Source organism: Pelophylax lessonae, assembly GCF_965119305.1.
Source record: "Pelophylax lessonae genome assembly, chromosome: 7".
NCBI classification, from domain to species: domain Eukaryota; kingdom Metazoa; phylum Chordata; class Amphibia; order Anura; family Ranidae; genus Pelophylax; species Pelophylax lessonae.
In genome coordinates this window covers 301416119-301434097 of record NC_138774.1, presented here as the reverse complement: position 1 = coordinate 301434097, position 17979 = coordinate 301416119, and the positions used below count along the sequence as shown (strand labels likewise).

General features: G+C 50.0%; 1 protein-coding gene across 1 annotated transcript; it reads left to right on the top strand.

Moving 5' to 3' along the window:
• Positions 1-1996: 1996 nt before the first annotated feature.
• LOC309560636 (mitochondrial ornithine transporter 1-like) lies at positions 1997-10144 on the top strand (the record flags this gene model as incomplete). The annotated part of the gene is made up of 6 exons (XM_082264257.1): positions 1997-2072; positions 4555-4813; positions 6017-6157; positions 6223-6389; positions 7660-7818; positions 10023-10144. The coding sequence occupies exons 1-6, from the start codon at positions 2003-2005 to the stop codon at positions 10142-10144; spliced, it is 918 nt and encodes a 305-aa protein (XP_082120383.1). The 5' UTR covers positions 1997-2002.
• Positions 10145-17979: the final 7835 nt, after the last annotated feature.

Genomic DNA, 17979 nt, shown 5'->3' with positions numbered 1-17979 from the left:
GTCACCATCATGAGACCCGCCCAGAGAAATGACATCACTGGAATGTATGGAGACAGGAAGTGGCTGGAAAGAGGCTGCAGGAGATCAGCAGCACTGAGATGGGACAGGAAGGGGTGACACAATGTTAGGAGTGATCTGTGTGTCACCCAGCCTGGGATTACATTCACTATAACAGCCAGGTAACCGGCATTTCACTATAACAGCCAGGTAACCGGCATTTTCATGTTGATAAATGATGAAGCGTCAGGTCATCTTTCCTCTTGTATAATGACCAATGGTGAGGCCCCATGGGAAATCCTCTGACCAATAGGACTGTGTGGCCCCCCAGGTTGACATGTTGGTGGGCGTGGTCCCTGAAGGTCAATGGACATCCACACTTACCTGCAGAGACAGGCGGGGGAGGGGAGAGCAGGAAGGTCTCTGCATTCATCCTTTCTATGAGCTGCAAAATGCTGACCAACCGCATGGCAGCTGTGTGAGGGGGGGCTGTGTGCGCTACATGGAGGGGCTGTGTGCGCTACATGGAGGGGCTGTGTGCGCTACATGGAGGGGCTGTGTGCGCTACATGAGGGGCTGTGTGCGCTACATGAGGGGCTGTGTGCACTGCATGAGGGGGCTGTGTGCGCTACATATGGGGGGCTGTGTGCGTTACATGGAGGGGCTGTGTGCGCTACATGGGGGGCTGTGTGCGCTACATGGGGGGCTGTGTGCGCTACATGGGGGGGCTGTGTGTGCTACATGGGGGGGCTGTGTGTGCTACATGGAGGGGCTGTGTGCGCTACATGGAGGGGCTGAGTGCGCTACATGGAGGGGCTGAGTGCGCTACATGGGGGGGCTGTGTGCGCTACATGGAGGGGCTGAGTGCGCTACATGGGGGGGGCTGTGTGCGCTACATGGAGGGGCTGAGTGCGCTACATTGAGGGGCTGAGTGCGCTACATGGAGGGGCTGAGTGCGCTACATGGGGGGGCTGTGTGCGCTACATGGAGGGGCTGTGTGCGCTACATGGAGGGGCTGTGTGCGCTACATGGAGGGCTGTGTGCGCTACATGGAGGGCTGTGTGCGCTACATGGAGGGGCTGTGTGCGCTACATATGGGGGGGCTGTGTGCGCTACATATGGGGGGCTGTGTGCGCTACATGGGGGGGCTGTGTGCGCTACATGGGGGGCTGTGTGCGCTACATGGGGGGGCTTTGTGCGCTACGAGAGGGGGGCTGTGTGCGCTATAGAGGGGCTGTGTGCGCTACATGGGGGGGGTGGGGTTGCAATCAGCGATGGTTCTGCCCGCCAAACACGATGGGGGATCATTTTTGTTGCTCTGCCCCCCAGTATAATTAAGGAAGGGGGGGGGGACTTGGCTCATGTGTAGACCGGCTGTAATACTTGGTGTAAGATTGGATTTCCTCTTCGGATTTCTTTCTCCTCTGCAGAAAATTGCATGAATTTGTAATGAAGTCGCACTCAGCGATGCGATTCCCAGCCGGGATTTCATTATCACCAGCAGAGAGAAATCTCATTTCTTTCATTTTGTTGCTGCGATTTCCAACTTTTTCCATTCACTTTTATTTATTTATTTACTTTTTATTTTTATATTATTAATTTATTTGTTTTTATTTTTTTTTTCTGATTTTGTTAGGGCTGGGGGAGGGGGGGGGGGTAATATTAGGTTTTAGTTGTGAGGGTTTATTTTATTTATCAATATTTATTTGGTTAGGGGTAATATTAGGGGCCGGGGTCATTTTATTTATTTATGATTCTTATTTATTTGTGTAATGCATTTTTTATTAATATTATTAATATTTTATTTTCATTTTATTGCGTTTGAGCAAAAAAACGCACAGAAATTCACAAATCAAGCATTTCAATGAAACAAACAATGCGCCAATCTGTCCGATTTGAGCTACAAAAAAAAAACTCCAGAACTTTTTTGAGGCGACTTGTAGCGGAGATGCGATTTGTTGCAGATATGTGACTGATACCGGTCCTCTTCTCATCGCAGGTCATCATGTCACCTGATGCCAGTCCAGCCAATCCCATCACAGAGCTCCTCATCAATGTCACCTCCGGAGCCATGGGTGAGTTCCACCATTCCCATAAAAAATTCACCATTTCATCCCCCGCTACACCTACAATCATTGGGAGGAATACTGTCCCATCATTGGTGTCAGTGGGAGGAATAGTGCCCCATCATTGGTGTCAGTGGGAGGAATAGTGCCCCATCATTGGTGTCAGTGGGAGGAATAGTGCCCCATCATTGGTATCAGTGGGAGGAATAGTGCCCTATCATTGGTGTCAGTGGGAGGAATAGTGCCCCATCATTGGTGTCAGTGGGAGGAATAGTGTCCCATCATTGGTGTCAGTGGAAGGAATAGTGCCCCATCATTGGTATCAGTGGGAGGAATAGTACCCCATCATTGGTGTCAGTGGAAGGAATAGTGTCCCGTCATTGGCATCAGTGGGAGGAATAGTACCCCATCATTGGTGTCAGTGGAAGGAATAGTGTCCCATCATTGGCATCAGTGGGAAGAATAGTGCCCTATCATTGGTGTCAGTGGGGGGAATAGTGTCCCATCATTGGTGTCAGTGAGAGGAATAGTGTCCCATCATTGGTGTCAGTAGGAGGAATAGTGCCCCATCATTGGTGTCAGTGGGAGGAATAGTGTCCCATCATTGGTGTCAGTGGGAGGAATAGTGTCCCATCATTGGTGTCAGTGGGAGGAATAGTGTCCCATCATTGGTGTCAGTGGGAGGAATAGTGCCCCATCATTGGTGTCAGTGGGAGGAATAGTGCTCCATCATTGGTGTCAGTGGAGGAATAGTGCCCCATCATTGGTGTCAGTGGGAGGAATAGTGCTCCATCATTGGTGTCAGTGGGAGGAATAGGGTCCCATCATTGGTGTCAGTGGGAGGAATAGGGTCCCATCATTGGTGTCAGTGGGAGGAAAAGTGTCCCATCATTGGTGTCAGTGGGAGGAATAGGGTCCCATCATTGGTGTCAGTGGGAGGAATAGGGTCCCATCATTGGTGTCAGTGGGAGGAATAGGGTCCCATCATTGGTGTCAGTGGGAGGAATAGTGTCCCATCATTGGTGTCCCCGGGCCCTCCTCCAACATGTCACCCCCTGAATATTATAATTTTATTCCATTGATTTTTTGCACATAATATAAATAAGAATAAATTTGGATAATAACTAAAACTTTACAAACTCCATAGACTGCGGACAGTACATCCTCCTGCTCTCTGCTATGACTGCAGTACTGGGTGTGACCAGCAGGTGTCCCCATGTGACAATCTCATTCCATGTAATACATTGTATTCAGTGTTCTCTGATTTCTGTATTTCTATTTCTTCATCTTCATCCGTTTTATTGGTTTCTGGATTTAATTTGGTTGTCGTTGAATTTTCTTTTCATTACAACATTTCAAAAGTCATTTTTAATCCTTTTAAATCTGCTTCTTTCATTGTGATCCCGCCATGGAAGTCACTCAGTCACTTCCTGTTATAGGGTGACAACACTCTGTCTGTTGCAAAAAATGCTCCCCCGTGTTGTCACCCTATTGCAGGAACTTCCTATGGAGATTACATTTTTCATGCACAGGTGTCACCATCAGGAAACCTGTCCTAAAAAAATGTAATGGGGACACCACTGGAGTGTATGGAGACAGGAAGTGGCTGCAAAGTGCCTGCAGGAGATCAGCAGGGGACAAAGTAAATATTTATTATACACATTTGGGTTAGAGGGGGGGATCAGATGAAGGTATTATGGGGGGGGGGGGGGATCTGAGTGAGAGGTAATGCACACCTGGAAGGGGGAACATCATGGGTGTCCACATGGGGGGGAAAGGAGCCCCCCACCCCTGGAATCTCAACTTTCCCTTTAAAGTAGTTGTTAAATCACTTTACACTATCCTGCCTGGCCTGTTTAATAATCCTGTGTGCCCCTGTGTCTGTAAAGCCGTTCTTTACCAGTTTTCAGAGCGCCAATCACTGCACACGTGACTCGCCAGCTCTCTCCTCCCCCTGTCTGACAGCTGCCTTCAGTGGGCGGGGCCGATGATTCCCCACTGACATCAGTTGGGTGGGGAGGAGGAGGGGAGGAGAGAGGCGGCGGGTCACGTGAGCGGCATTCAGCGCTCTGAAAACTGGTAAAGAACGATCTATTTATCGAGTCGCGACTTGTGAGGTGACTGACACCAGCAGCCGCGTGGACCACTGTCCTCAGCCCCCGGTGCTCTCATTCCAGGAGAGGGGGAGCCCGGGGCAAGAAGATTTGTGTCCCCGTTCAAAGAGGCGTGGCACGTGACGTCACATGCATGCATGCGCCACCTGCATGAACCCAAAACAGGGAGGGTCAGCTTTACTTTTGTATCTCTAACCTTTGAATGCCTGTGCTTTATGTGATAATGACTAAGCCCCTCCCCTTCATGACATTGTTGAAAAGGGGCGGAGCAGGGCTGACTTTAAAATGATTCCCCTCCCCCCCAGAAAAGTTCTGTGGACGCCCGTGGGGAAGATGGATATATAGGTAGGTGTAATGATAGGTGCACCTTTTTGCAGGTGGCGTGGCGTGCGTCCTCAGTGGGCAGCCCTTTGACACGGCCAAGGTGAAGATGCAGACGTTCCCTTCCATGTACCGGAACTTCCTGGACTGCACGGTGCGCACCTATCATACGGAGGGGCTGCGGGGGCTCTACCACGGCACCGTCCCCGCATTGGTGGCCAACGTGGCGGAGAACGCCGTGCTCTTCGCCTGTTACGGCTTCTGTCAGAATCTGGTCTCCTACATGCTGGGATTTCAGGATCTGTCCCAACTCAGGTGAGTCAGAGACTCCTCCCCCTTCAGGGTGACCCCCCCCCCCAGAAGAAATGAGGGGATCCCCGATCTCGTGTGATCAATAAAAAAATTTACATTTATTGGATAGAAATAAAATCTACTCCCAAAGATCTCCCATCAGGCCAGAGGGGGCGCTGTGTTCTTGTCGGAGATTCGGGGGATTCTCTCTCCTTATGATGTCATCAGGGCCGGGACAAGGGGTGGGCAGGAGAGACGGTTGCCCCAGACGCAGTGGTTTATTGCAGGGATGGAGGGGTACCTTCACCCTAAACCTAAGGGAAGGGGGGGGGGGGGCGCAATTTAGCATCTTTGCCCTGGGCACTGGATGACCTTGTCCCGGCACTGGATGTCATAGATTTGTGGGTTCTCCCCTATCGGATTGGGGGGGGTCACGAATGCCCCGGGGACACGCCTCATAAGGTGCGGTCTGATTTTTTATTTCTGCCTATCAGAACTGAGGAACCAATAAGGAGCCAGCATTTTGTCTTTGTATCTCTGTATAATCCCGACCCCTCCCATATTTCTATCTCCGTGACAATGCTGCTTTCTGCCCTCCCCCTGCAGTGCTTTATGGGGACAGAGCTGAGTAATAGCCACACCCCCTCATCACAAGTGTTCTACAAAGAATGGTAGGGGGTGTGTCTAACCAGAGAGGCGGGCTTGCGTGACCAGAGAAAGGGGTGTGTCTTACCAGAGAGGCCAGCTTTTCTGACCAGAGAAAGGGTGTGTCTGACAAGAAAAATTGGTGTCTGACCAGAGGAGGGGGTGTGTCTAACCAGAGAGGCAGACTTGTGTGATCAGAGAAAGGGGTGTGTCTGACCAGAGAAAGGGTGTGTCTGACCAGAGAAAGGGGTGTGTCTGACCAGAGGAGGGGGTGTGTCTGACCAGAGAGGCAGGATTGTTGGACCAGAAGAAGGGGTGTGTGACCAGAAAGGCAGGTTTATGTGACCAGAGAAGGGGGTGTGTCTGATCAGAGAAAGGGGTGTGTCTGACCAGTGAGGTGGGCACATCTGACCAAGGAAGGGGGTGTGTCTAGGTGTGTTACTGAGTGCACTGGGTGTGACTCTGCACACGGGAAAATGGCAGTTGTCAGTATATACAGTGTGTACGGTGTGTGTATACTGTATGTGTGTGTATATATAATATATTCTATTCTGTGTATTCTTGTTCCTCTTCCCTCCTCAGAGACCATCACAAGGCCTCTGCGGGTTCCTTGGCCTCCATATTCTCCTCCTTGGTCCTCTGTCCCACAGAGCTGGTGAAGTGCCGCATGCAGACGCAGCATGAGATGCGGGTATCGGGGTACACAGGAACCCCCTATAAAAGGTTGGTGGTCCCCCCACCTCTATGGGGTCGCTCTCTCTGTATAACTCTGATCTTTGTGTCCTCAGCACCCCGTGGTCCATTGTACGGGACATCCTAAAGTCGGAAGGCGTGGTTGGCCTGTTCCGTGGCCTCAGCAGTACGTGGCTGCGGGAGATCCCGGGGTACTTCTTCTTTTTCGGGGGCTATGAACTCAGCAAGAGTCTTCTCAGCAGGAATTCTGGAGGTCAGCCAGGTGAGGCGGGGGAGGGGGATGTTGGCGGTGAGCAGTAGGGGTTCAAATGATGTTGCAGATGATGTGGGGGTGAGTAGTCGGGGATTGCAGATGATGTGTGGGTGAGTGGTTGGGGGGGGGTGCAGATGATGGGGGTGAGTGGTTGGAAGGGTGCAGATGATGGGGGTGAGTGGTTGGGGAGTGCAGGTGATGGGGGTGAGTGGTTGGGGGGGTGCAGGTGATGAGGGGGTGAGTGGTTGTGGGGAGCAGGTGATGAGGTGAGTAGCTGGGGGGTGTAGATGATGATGGTGGTGGGTGAGTAGTTGTGGGGGTGCAGATGATGTGGGTGAGTGGTTGGGGCGTGCAGGTGATGTGGGGGTGGATAGCTGGGGGGTGCAGATGATGTGGGGGTCAGTGGTTAGGGGTGCAGATGATGTGGTTGGGGGGTGCAGATGATGGTGGTGGGTGAGTAGTTGGGGGAGCAGATGGTGGTGGTGGGTGAGTAGTTGTGGGGGTGCAGATGATGTGGTTGGGGGGTGCAGGTGATGTGGGGGTGAGTGGTTGGGGGAGCAGATGGTGGTGGTGGGTGAGTAGTTGTGGGGGTGCAGATGATGTGGTTGGGGGGTGCAGGTGATGTGGGGGTGAGTGGTTGGGGGAGCAGATGGTGGTGGTCGGTGAGTAGTTGTGGGGGTGCAGATGATGTGGTTGGGGGGTGCAGGTGATGTGGGGGTGAGTGGTTTGGGGGAGCAGATGATGGTGGTGTGTGAGTAGTTGTGGGGGTGCAGGTGATGTGGGGGTGAGTGGTTGGGGGGAGCAGGTGATGGTGGTGGGTGAGTAGTTGTGGGGGTGCAGGTGATGTGGGGGTGAGTGGTTGGGGGGAGCAGATGATGGTGGTGGGTGAGTAGTTGTGGGGGTGCAGGTGATGTGGGGGTGAGTGGTTGGGGGGAGCAGGTGATGGTGGTGGGTGAGTAGTTGTGGGGGTGCAGATGATGTGGTTGGGGGTTGCAGGTGATGTGGGGGTGAGTGGTTGGGGGGAGCAGGTGATGGTGGTGGGTGAGTAGTTGTGGGGGTGCAGATGATGTGGTTGGGGGTTGCAGGTGATGTGGGGGTGAGTGGTTGGGGGGAGCAGGTGATGGTGGTGGGTGAGTAGTTGTGGGGGAGCAGATGATGTGGTTGGGGGGTGCAGGTGATGTGGTGGTTGGGGTGCAGATGATGAGGGGGAGTGATTGAGGGGGTGCAGATGTTCCTCTGTCATCCTGTGGCTGAGGCTGAATCTTTCCATATTTTGCAGGTCCTTTAGCGGTCACAATTAGCGGCGGTGTGGGCGGAGCCTGTTTCTGGATGTCGGTGTATCCGGTGGACTCTGTGAAGTCCAGAATCCAAGTCCTTTCCACGGCATCCAATCAGGAGGGGTTCTTCCTGTCCTTGCTGCACATACTGAGGAGAGAAGGTCAGACTTCCGTAATAGATACGTTTTTTGGGGGGGAAATCGGTTTTCTTGTGGTGATTGTCTTTCAAAAATAATTTTATTATATAATCTATAGAAAAAATGATGTAAACATTAAAAAAATAATAATTAATGGTAAACAAATAGAAATAATAAAAAGAATCAGCAGATAAAAGCTGGAGAGTGAGACGGGGAAGAAGGAGTTAATTAGGGCTGATTAAAGTGAACTAATAAGGGGTTAAATCTGAATGCATTGTAATTATTTTTCTAATTGCACGTTTCCTTGAACGGAGGTCACCCCTCAGATCTGCCATCACCCCGTATACTTTATTCTTTTCTCTTTCTCATAAAAGGGATCCAAGTGGCTGAAAAGCTGCTGGATTGCTTTTGTGATCCGTTCCACCCCCCCTCCTCCACTACCACCATATGCACATTGTATTATTCAGTGACAGTTGTATTCAGTGACAGTTGTATTCAGTGACAGTTGTATTCAGTGACAGTTGTATTCAGTGACAGTTGTATTCAGTGACCGTTGCATTGTTTAGTGACCGTTGCATTGTTTAGTGACCGTTGCATTGTTTAGTGACCGTTGTATCGTTTAGTGACCGTTGTATCGTTTAGTGACAGTTGTATCATTCAGTAGTGACCATTGTATCATTTAGTGACAGTTGTATCATTCAGCAGTGACAGTTGTATCATTCAGTGACAGTTGTATCTCTCAGCAGTGACAGTTGTATCGCTCAGTGACAGTTGTATCGTTCAGTGACAGTTGTATCGTTCACCAGTGACCATTGTATCGTTCAGCAGTGACCATTGTATCGTTCACCAGTGACCGTTGTATCGTTCACCAGTGACCGTTGTATCGTTCACCAGTGACCGTTGTATCGTTCACCAGTGACCGTTGTATCGTTCACCAGTGACCGTTGTATCGTTCACCAGTGACCGTTGTATCGTTCACCAGTGACCGTTGTATCGTTCACCAGTGACAGTTGTATCGTTCACCAGTGACAGTTGTATCGTTCACCAGTGACAGTTGTATCGTTCACCAGTGACAGTTGTATCGTTCAGTAGTGACAGTTGTATCGCTCAGCAGTGACAGTTGTATTGTTCAGTGACCGTTGTATCGTTTAGTGACCGTTGTATCGTTTAGTGACAGTTGTATCATTCAGTAGTGACCATTGTATCATTTAGTGACAGTTGTATCATTCAGCAGTGACAGTTGTATCATTCAGTGACAGTTGTATCTCTCAGCAGTGACAGTTGTATCGCTCAGTGACAGTTGTATCGTTCAGTGACAGTTGTATCGTTCAGCAGTGACCATTGTATCGTTCAGCAGTGACCATTGTATCGTTCACCAGTGACCGTTGTATCGTTCACCAGTGACCGTTGTATCGTTCACCAGTGACCGTTGTATCGTTCACCAGTGACCGTTGTATCGTTCACCAGTGACCGTTGTATCGTTCACCAGTGACAGTTGTATCGTTCACCAGTGACAGTTGTATCGTTCACCAGTGACAGTTGTATCGTTCAGTAGTGACAGTTGTATCGCTCAGCAGTGACAGTTGTATTGTTCAGTGACAGTTTTATCGTTCACCAGTGACAGTTGTATCATTCAGTGACAGTTGTAGATTATCTGCAAGTGTCAGTTCACACAGGAGGAGCTGCGCTGTGACAGCCACTAATACTGTGTAATAATGAGATTTCCAGCAATAATGTACATGGGGATACACTAAGCAGAATTACTTGTCACCTTCTGCCCTCCCCCCTCCATGCTCCGTTGGCCGGGTATTTTTTTTCAGGAGCTGCGGGATTTCTGTAGCTGACAATGGAGGTTTTCTGGGTTGTTTTTATATCTCAATAATATAATAAATCAGAAGGGATTGCTTTGTATTGATGACATTCCCGATCCATAACCAAACGGTTCAGTTATCTCACCGATCGCGGGGCCGTTCCATCGCTCCCCTATAGACAATGAGCTACGGTGATTGGTCCGCGACTCCTCCAACCGCCATCCAATGTCTGACCCCTGAGGAAGGAGATCCGAGTCCGACAACGTGTCGGGGGATTCATGTCTTCTTCTTATAAACCAACAACTGATACAATCCGATTCCGCACTCTCACATCTTTGCTCTGAGGGTCTCATTTTATGCCTCGTATTTCTAACATTTCATATCCATGACTCACTCTTCCCTGTCTGACTCTTCCAGGAATCCTCTCCCTGTACAGCGGACTGATGCCAACCGTCATCCGAGCGTTCCCCTCCAACGCGGCGCTCTTCCTGGCCTATGAGATGACCAAGAGGACTCTGACATCATGGACGTCCACATAGGGATCCCATCCCCCGACATCTGCTCAGGAATCCCATCCCCCCCTCCCCCCCACATCTGCTCAGGAATCCCATCCCCCCCCATCATCCTCCTTTCCTGACCTCATTGTACTTTATATCTGAATAAAATATTTAATTTGTTTATCCTCCATGTATTCCGAAGTGTCTGTACAACCCTGACCATCCCCCCCCCCCCCTAAAGGAGTGTTCAGCCGTATATACCTCTCATACACGTACGTTCAGGGGAACCCCTATATGCAGATATATGGTGCAGGGACCCCCTATAATACGCACATACGTTCCAGGGACCCCTCATAATACACACATAGGTTCCAGAACCCCCATAATAAACATGTAGGTTCCGGGGACCCCCATAATACGTACATTCCAGAACCCCTATAATACACACGTATTGTGCAGGGACCCCTATAATACACACATATGATGTAGGGACCCCTAATAATACACACGTATGATGCAGGGACCCCCTATAATACGCATATACGTTCCAGGGACCCCCCATAATACACAGGTATATTCCAGAACCCTCATAATAAACATGTACGCTCCGGTGACCCCCTATAATACACACGTATGGTCTAGGGACCCCCTATAATACACACATACGCTCCAGGGACCCCCATAATACACACATTTTGGGGACCCCTATAATACACACATACTTTCTGGGGACCCCCATAATACACACTTATGTTATGGGGACCCCCTATAACACATGTATATTTGGGGGACCCCCTATAATATGCATGTACATCCTGGGGACCCCCCATACTACACATTGACATTCCAGGGACCCCCTAAATTCAAACATATGTTCCAGGGAACCCCTATAATACACACATACTTTCTGGGGACCCCCTATAATACACATGTACTTTCTGGGGACCCCCTATAATACACATGTATGTTCTGGGGACCCCCATAATACACCCCTACGTTCTAGGGACTCCCATAATACACATGTATGTTCCAGGGACCCCCTATAATACACATTGACATTCTGGGGACCCCCTATAATTATACACGCTTTGGAGACCCCCTATAATATATATGTATGTTCCAGGAACCCCCTGTAATACACATTGACATTCTGAGGACCCCCTATAATACACACCTACATTCTGGGGACCCCCTATAGTACACACCTACGTTCTGGGGGCCCTCTATAATACACATTGATATTCTGGGGACCCCCTAAAATGAACACGTACGTTCTGGGGACCACCTATAATATACATGTACTTTTTGTGGAATCCCATAATACACATGTATGTTTCAGGGGCTCCCTATAACACACATTGACATTCCGGGGACCCCCTAAAATACGCACGTATGTTTCAGGGGCCCCCTATAATATGCACATGTTCCAGTCTTGTTGAATCTGCAGCTTTCAGTAGAACAATCCCCGGTGATCCCGCCATGGACGTCCATGTTCAGACACTTCCTGTTATAGGGTGACAACGCTCTGTCCATCTCCCAATTACTCTCTGGTGTTGTCACCCTGTCATAGAGGCTGCTGATGGAGACTACAAGCAGCCGTTCCATCACACATCACACAGACACGGTCCTCTGGTGTCCCCATCAGGAAACCCCCCTGAGAAATGCAGTCACTGGAGCGTATGGAGACAGGAAGTGGCTGCAAAGAGGCTGCAGGAGATCAGCAGCACTGAGATGGGTCAAAGGAGGAAAAAGGATAAAAATGGGATTTTATGTAAAAAATAAATAAATAAAAAGGCAATGGTTTCTGATACATGGGGGTCACCCTATAACAGGAAGTGCCTGAACATGGCGGGGTCACCCTATAACAGGAAGTGCCTGAACATGGCGGGGTCACCCTATAACAGGAAGTGCCTGAACATGGTGGGGTCACCCTATAACAGGAAGTGCCTGAACATGGTGGGATCACCGCGATTATTCTAACGAAAGCTGCGGATTATATTATTATTATTATACAGGATTTATATGGCTGTACAATATGAAGGCAGACAATACAGTGACGAGGTAGAGGAGAAATCAGAGGACCCTGATCCTGAGAGCTCACAATCTAAGAGGGAGGGGTCAAGTGATATAAAAGGTAATAACTGTGGGGGATGGGCTGATGAGACAATAAAAACACAATGTATCAGAAGCAGGATAGGAATTCCGGAATAGACAATAAGAAAGCCAAATATTTCTAAAGAATGACTTGTGATTGGACGGTGATAATCTTCTGTGAGATTCCGGTGATTGGATCTCTTCAATATTCCCGGGAAGGGGAGAAAACCCAGAAATGATTACATTGTGATTCCTCCGGGGTCCCTCTTCAGTCCTCCACATCTTTCCTGTCCCGTCTTGAACCTTGGCTCCTGGCATCTGTCTGTCACCTGTCACAGCAGCTGACATTCTTCTTCCCATCTTTGGTGTTGGGTCGGCCCTTCCAGGATCTAAATATAGGGCCACGTGTCCGGCCTCCACTATCCCAGCTCCACTCTCCAGCCTGGACTCCGCTCAGCCTGGACCCCACCATTCAACCTCCACCATCCGACCTCCACCATCCCACCTCCACCATTCAACCTCCACCATCCAGCCTCCACCATCCAGCCTGGACTCCACCATCCGACCTCCACCATCCAGCCTCCACCATCCAGCCTGGACTCCACCATCCAGCCTGGACTCCACCATCCGACCTCCACCATCCGACCTCCACCATCCAGCCTCCACCATCCAGCCTCCACCATCCAGCCTCCACCATCCAGCCTCCACCATCCGACCTCCACCATCCAGCCTGGACTCCGTCCTCCCAACGTTCTCAGACTCAGGTAGGAATTTTATGATTTTCTTCCTACTTCTCATTTCTCTTCAGTCCCAGCTGAGTCCCTTTTCCTTATATCCAGATAATCAAATCCTTATAGTCCTTATTGTGTCCGCTTATTTAGGGACAGACCGATTATCGGCAAGGCCGCTATATATCAGTGGCCGAAATACACTTTCCCCGATATATCGGTATCGGCCCCGGAACTGGCCGATATTACCGATATTTTTGTGACGTCATTCTGCCTTCTTAGGCCGCCTCCCTCGCCTTGGACAGCCTCATCTGGAGTCAGGACTAGTCTCACGGGAGTGTATCACAGCCATACACCCACCCCCAGCAGCCCAGTGCCAGCCACCCACAGGCACTGTACCAGCGAGCCAGCCAGTCAGCCACAGGCCCTGTACCAGCCAGTCACCTACAGCCCCGTGCCAGCTACCCACCTACCACAGGGAGCCAGCAAGCCATACACCACAGGGTGCCAGCCAGCCAGCCACCCACCACAGGGTGCCGGCCAGCCAGCCACCCACCACAGGGTGACAGCCAGCCACCCACCACAGGGTGACAGCCAGCCACCACAGGGTGACAGCCAGCCACTCACCACAGGGTGCCGGCCAGCCAGCCACCCACCACAGGGTGACAGCCAGCCACCACAGGGTGACAGCCAGCCACTCACCACAGGGTGCCAGCCAGCCAACCAGCCACCCACCACAGGGTGACAGCCAGCCACCCAACCACAGGGTGCCAGCAAGTCAGCCATAGGGCATTAAACAAAAATTAACATGTTCACTATCAGATTTGTGTCAAAAATTGTCTTTATTTTTCAAAACTTTAAATGTACAAAATATCGGTCGATATCAATACGTTGTGACCAAAATATCGGCCCTGAAAAACCCATATCTGTCTATACCTACTTTTATTATACTTTGTATCCATAGATGAATATCTTCTCTCTGTATTTGTCCCATTTATATCCCCCATCCCCGAATCATTCCCTCTGTGGAATCTTCTGTATTATCAGGAATCCGGGATCACAGAATCTTCCGGATCTCTGCTGGATTCTATAAACGTTACATTGTAATGATCGTCCCGTTATTATATATTAATATCTTCTCCTATCATAGGGGATCAGTATTTGTCCCATTCATATCCCCATCCCGGGATCATTCCTGCTGTAGAATCTTCTCTTCTTTATGGAGAATAGACAGTAGCTGACAAAAGTAAGTACACCCCTCCCATGTGACAACACTGAAGAAATGACACTTGGCTACAATGTAAAGTAGTGAGTGTACAGCTTGTATAACAGTGTAAATTTACTGTCCCCTCAAAATAACTCAACACACAGCCATTAATGTCTAAACCGCTGGCAACAAAAGTCAGTACACCCCTAAGTGACAATCTCCAAATTGGGCCCAAAGTGTCAATATTTTGTGTGGCCGCCATTATTTTCCAGCACTGCCTTAACCTTCTTGGGCATGGAGGTCACCAGAGCTTCACAGGTTGTCACTGGAGTCCTCTTCCCCTCCCCCATGATGACATCACAGAGCTGGTGGATGTTAGAGACCTTCCCCTCCTCCACCTTCTGTTTGAGGATCCCCACAGATGATCAATAGGGTTTAGGTCTGGAGATGCTTGGCCAGTCCATCACCTTTACCCTCAGCTTCTTTAGCAAGGCAGTGGTCATCTTGGAGGTGTTTGGGGTCGTTATGTTGGAATACTGCCCTGCCCCCCAGTCTCTGAAGGGAGGGGATCATGCTCTGCTTCAGTATGTCACAGTACATGTTGGCATTCATGGTTCCCTCAATGATCTGTAGCTCCCCAGTGCCGGCAGCACTCATGCAGCCCCAGACCATGACACTCCCACCACCATGCCTGACTGTAGGAAGACACACTTGTCTTTGTACTCCTCACCTGGTTGCCCCCCACACACGCCTGACACCATCTGACACCAAAAAAGTTTATCTTGGTCTCATCAGAGCACAGGAGATGGTTCCAGTAATCCATGTCCTTAGTCTGCTTGTCTTCAGCAAACTGTTTGTGGGCTTTCTTGTCCATCATCTTTAGAAGAGGCTTCCTTCTGGGATGACAGCCATGCAGACCGATTTGATGCAGTGTGCGGCGTATGGTCTGAGCACTGACAGGCTGACCCCTCCCCCACCCCTTCACCCTCTGCAGCAATGCTGGCAGCACTCATACGTCTATTTCCCAAAGACAACCTCTGGATATGACGCTGAGCACGGCACTCAACTTCTTTGGTGGACCATGGTGAGGCCTGTTCTGAGTGGAACCTGTCCTGTTATACCGCTGTATGGTCTTGGCCACCCTGCTGCAGCTCAGTTTCAGGGTCTTGGCAATCTTCTTATAGCCTAGGCCATCTTTATGTAGAGCAACAATTCTTTTTTTCAGATCCTCAGAGAGTTCTTTGCCATGAGGTGCCATGTTGAACTTCCAGTGACCAGTATGAGAGGGGACAGTAAATTTACACTGTTATACAAGCTGTACACTCACTACTTTACATTGTAGCAAAGTCTCATTTCTTCAGTGTTGTCACATGAAAAGATAGAATAAAATATTTACACAAATGTGAGGGGTGTACTTACTTTTGTGGGATACTGTATACGATGAATCTGGGATCACAGAATGTTCTAGATGTTTGCTGGATTCTATAAATGTTACATAGTAATTATGGTGTCATTTTATTGTACTTTGTATCTATAGATTGATATCTTTTATCATAGGGAATCTGAGATCACAGAATATTCTAGAATAGATCTGTGTTGGAATATACACGGCTCAAATAAATGAAAGGAACATTTTATAATCAGAGTCCAGCATCAAGTCAATTAAACTCCTGGGATATTGATCTGGTCAGTTAAGTAGCAGAGGGGGTTGTTAATCAGTTTCAGCTGCTTTGGTGTTAATGAAAAAAACAACAGGGGCACTAGATGGGCAACAATGAGACAACCTCCAAAACAGGAATGGTTTTACAGATGGAGGCCACTGACATGTTTTCCCTTCTCATCTTTTCTGACTGTTTGTCACTAGTTTTGCATTTGGCTCGGGTCAGTGTCACTACTGGTAGCATGAGGAGATACCTGGACCCTATAGAGGGGGTCAGTGTCACTACTGGTAGTATGAGGCCATACCTGGACCCTATAGAGGGGGTCAGTGTCACTACTGGTAGTATGAGGCCATACCTGCACCCTATAGAGGGGGTCAGTGTCACTACTGGTAGCATGAGGCCATACCAGGACCCTATAGAGGGGGTCAGTGTCACTACTGGTAGTATGAGGAGATACCTGGTCCCTATAGAGGGGGGTCAGTGTCACTACTGGTAGTATGAGGAGATACCTGGACCCTATAGAGGGGGTCAGTGTCACTACTGGTAGCATGAGGAGATACCTGGACCCTATAGAGGGGGTCAGTGTCACTACTGGTAGCATGAGGCCATACCTGGACCCTATAGAGGGGGGTCAGTGTCACTACTGGTAGCATGAGGAGATACCTGGACCCTATAGAGGGGGTCAGTGTCACTACTGGTAGCATGAGGCCATACCAGGACCCTATAGAGGGGGTCAGTGTCACTACTGGTAGTATGAGGAGATACCTGGACCCTATAGAGGGGGGTCAGTGTCACTACTGGTAGCATGAGGAGATACCTGGACCCTATAGAGGGGGTCAGTGTCACTACTGGTAGCATGAGGAGATACCTGGACCCCATAGAGGGGGGTCAGTGTCACTACTGGTAGCATGAGGAGATACCTGGACCCTATAGAGGGGGTCAGTGTCACTACTGGTAGCATGAGGCCATACCAGGACCCTATAGAGGGGGTCAGTGTCACTACTGGTAGTATGAGGAGATACCTGGACCCTATAGAGGGGGGTCAGTGTCACTACTGGTAGTATGAGGAGATACCTGGACCCTATAGAGGGGGTCAGTGTCACTACTGGTAGCATGAGGAGATACCTGGACCCTATAGAGGGGGTCAGTGTCACTACTGGTAGCATGAGGCCATACCTGGACCCTATAGAGGGGGGTCAGTGTCACTACTGGTAGCATGAGGAGATACCTGGACCCTATAGAGGGGGTCAGTGTCACTACTGGTAGCATGAGGCCATACCAGGACCCTATAGAGGGGGTCAGTGTCACTACTGGTAGTATGAGGAGATACCTGGACCCTATAGAGGGGGGTCAGTGTCACTACTGGTAGTATGAGGAGATACCTGGACCCTATAGAGGGGGTCAGTGTCACTACTGGTAGCATGAGGAGATACCTGGACCCTATAGAGGGGGTCAGTGTCACTACTGGTAGCATGAGGCCATACCTGGACCCTATAGAGGGGGGTCAGTGTCACTACTGGTAGCATGAGGAGATACCTGGACCCTATAGAGGGGGTCAGTGTCACTACTGGTAGCATGAGGCCATACCTGGACCCTATAGAGGGGGGGTCAGTGTCACTACTGGTAGTATGAGGAGATACCTGGACCCTATAGAGGGGGTCAGTGTCACTACTGGTAGTATGAGGCCATACTTGGACCCTATAGAGGGGGTCAGTGTCACTACTGGTAGCATGAGGCCATACCTGGACCCTATAGAGGGGGTCAGTGTCACTACTGGTAGCATGAGGAGATACCTGGACCCTATAGAGGGGGTCAGTGTCACTACTGGTAGCATGAGGCCATACCTGGACCCTATAGAGGGAGTCAGTGTCACTACTGGTAGTATGAGGCCATACCTGGACCCTATAGAGGGGGGTCAGTGTCACTACTGGTAGTATGAGGCCATACCTGGACCCTATAGAGGGGGTCAGTGTCACTACTGGTAGCATGAGGCCATACCTGGACCCTATAGAGGGAGTCAGTGTCACTACTGGTAGTATGAGGCCATACCTGGACCCTATAGAGGGGGTCAGTGTCACTACTGGTAGTATGAGGCCATACCTGGACCCTATAGAGGGGGTCAGTGTCACTACTGGTAGCATGAGGCCATACCTGGACCCTATAGAGGGGGTCAGTGTCACTACTGGT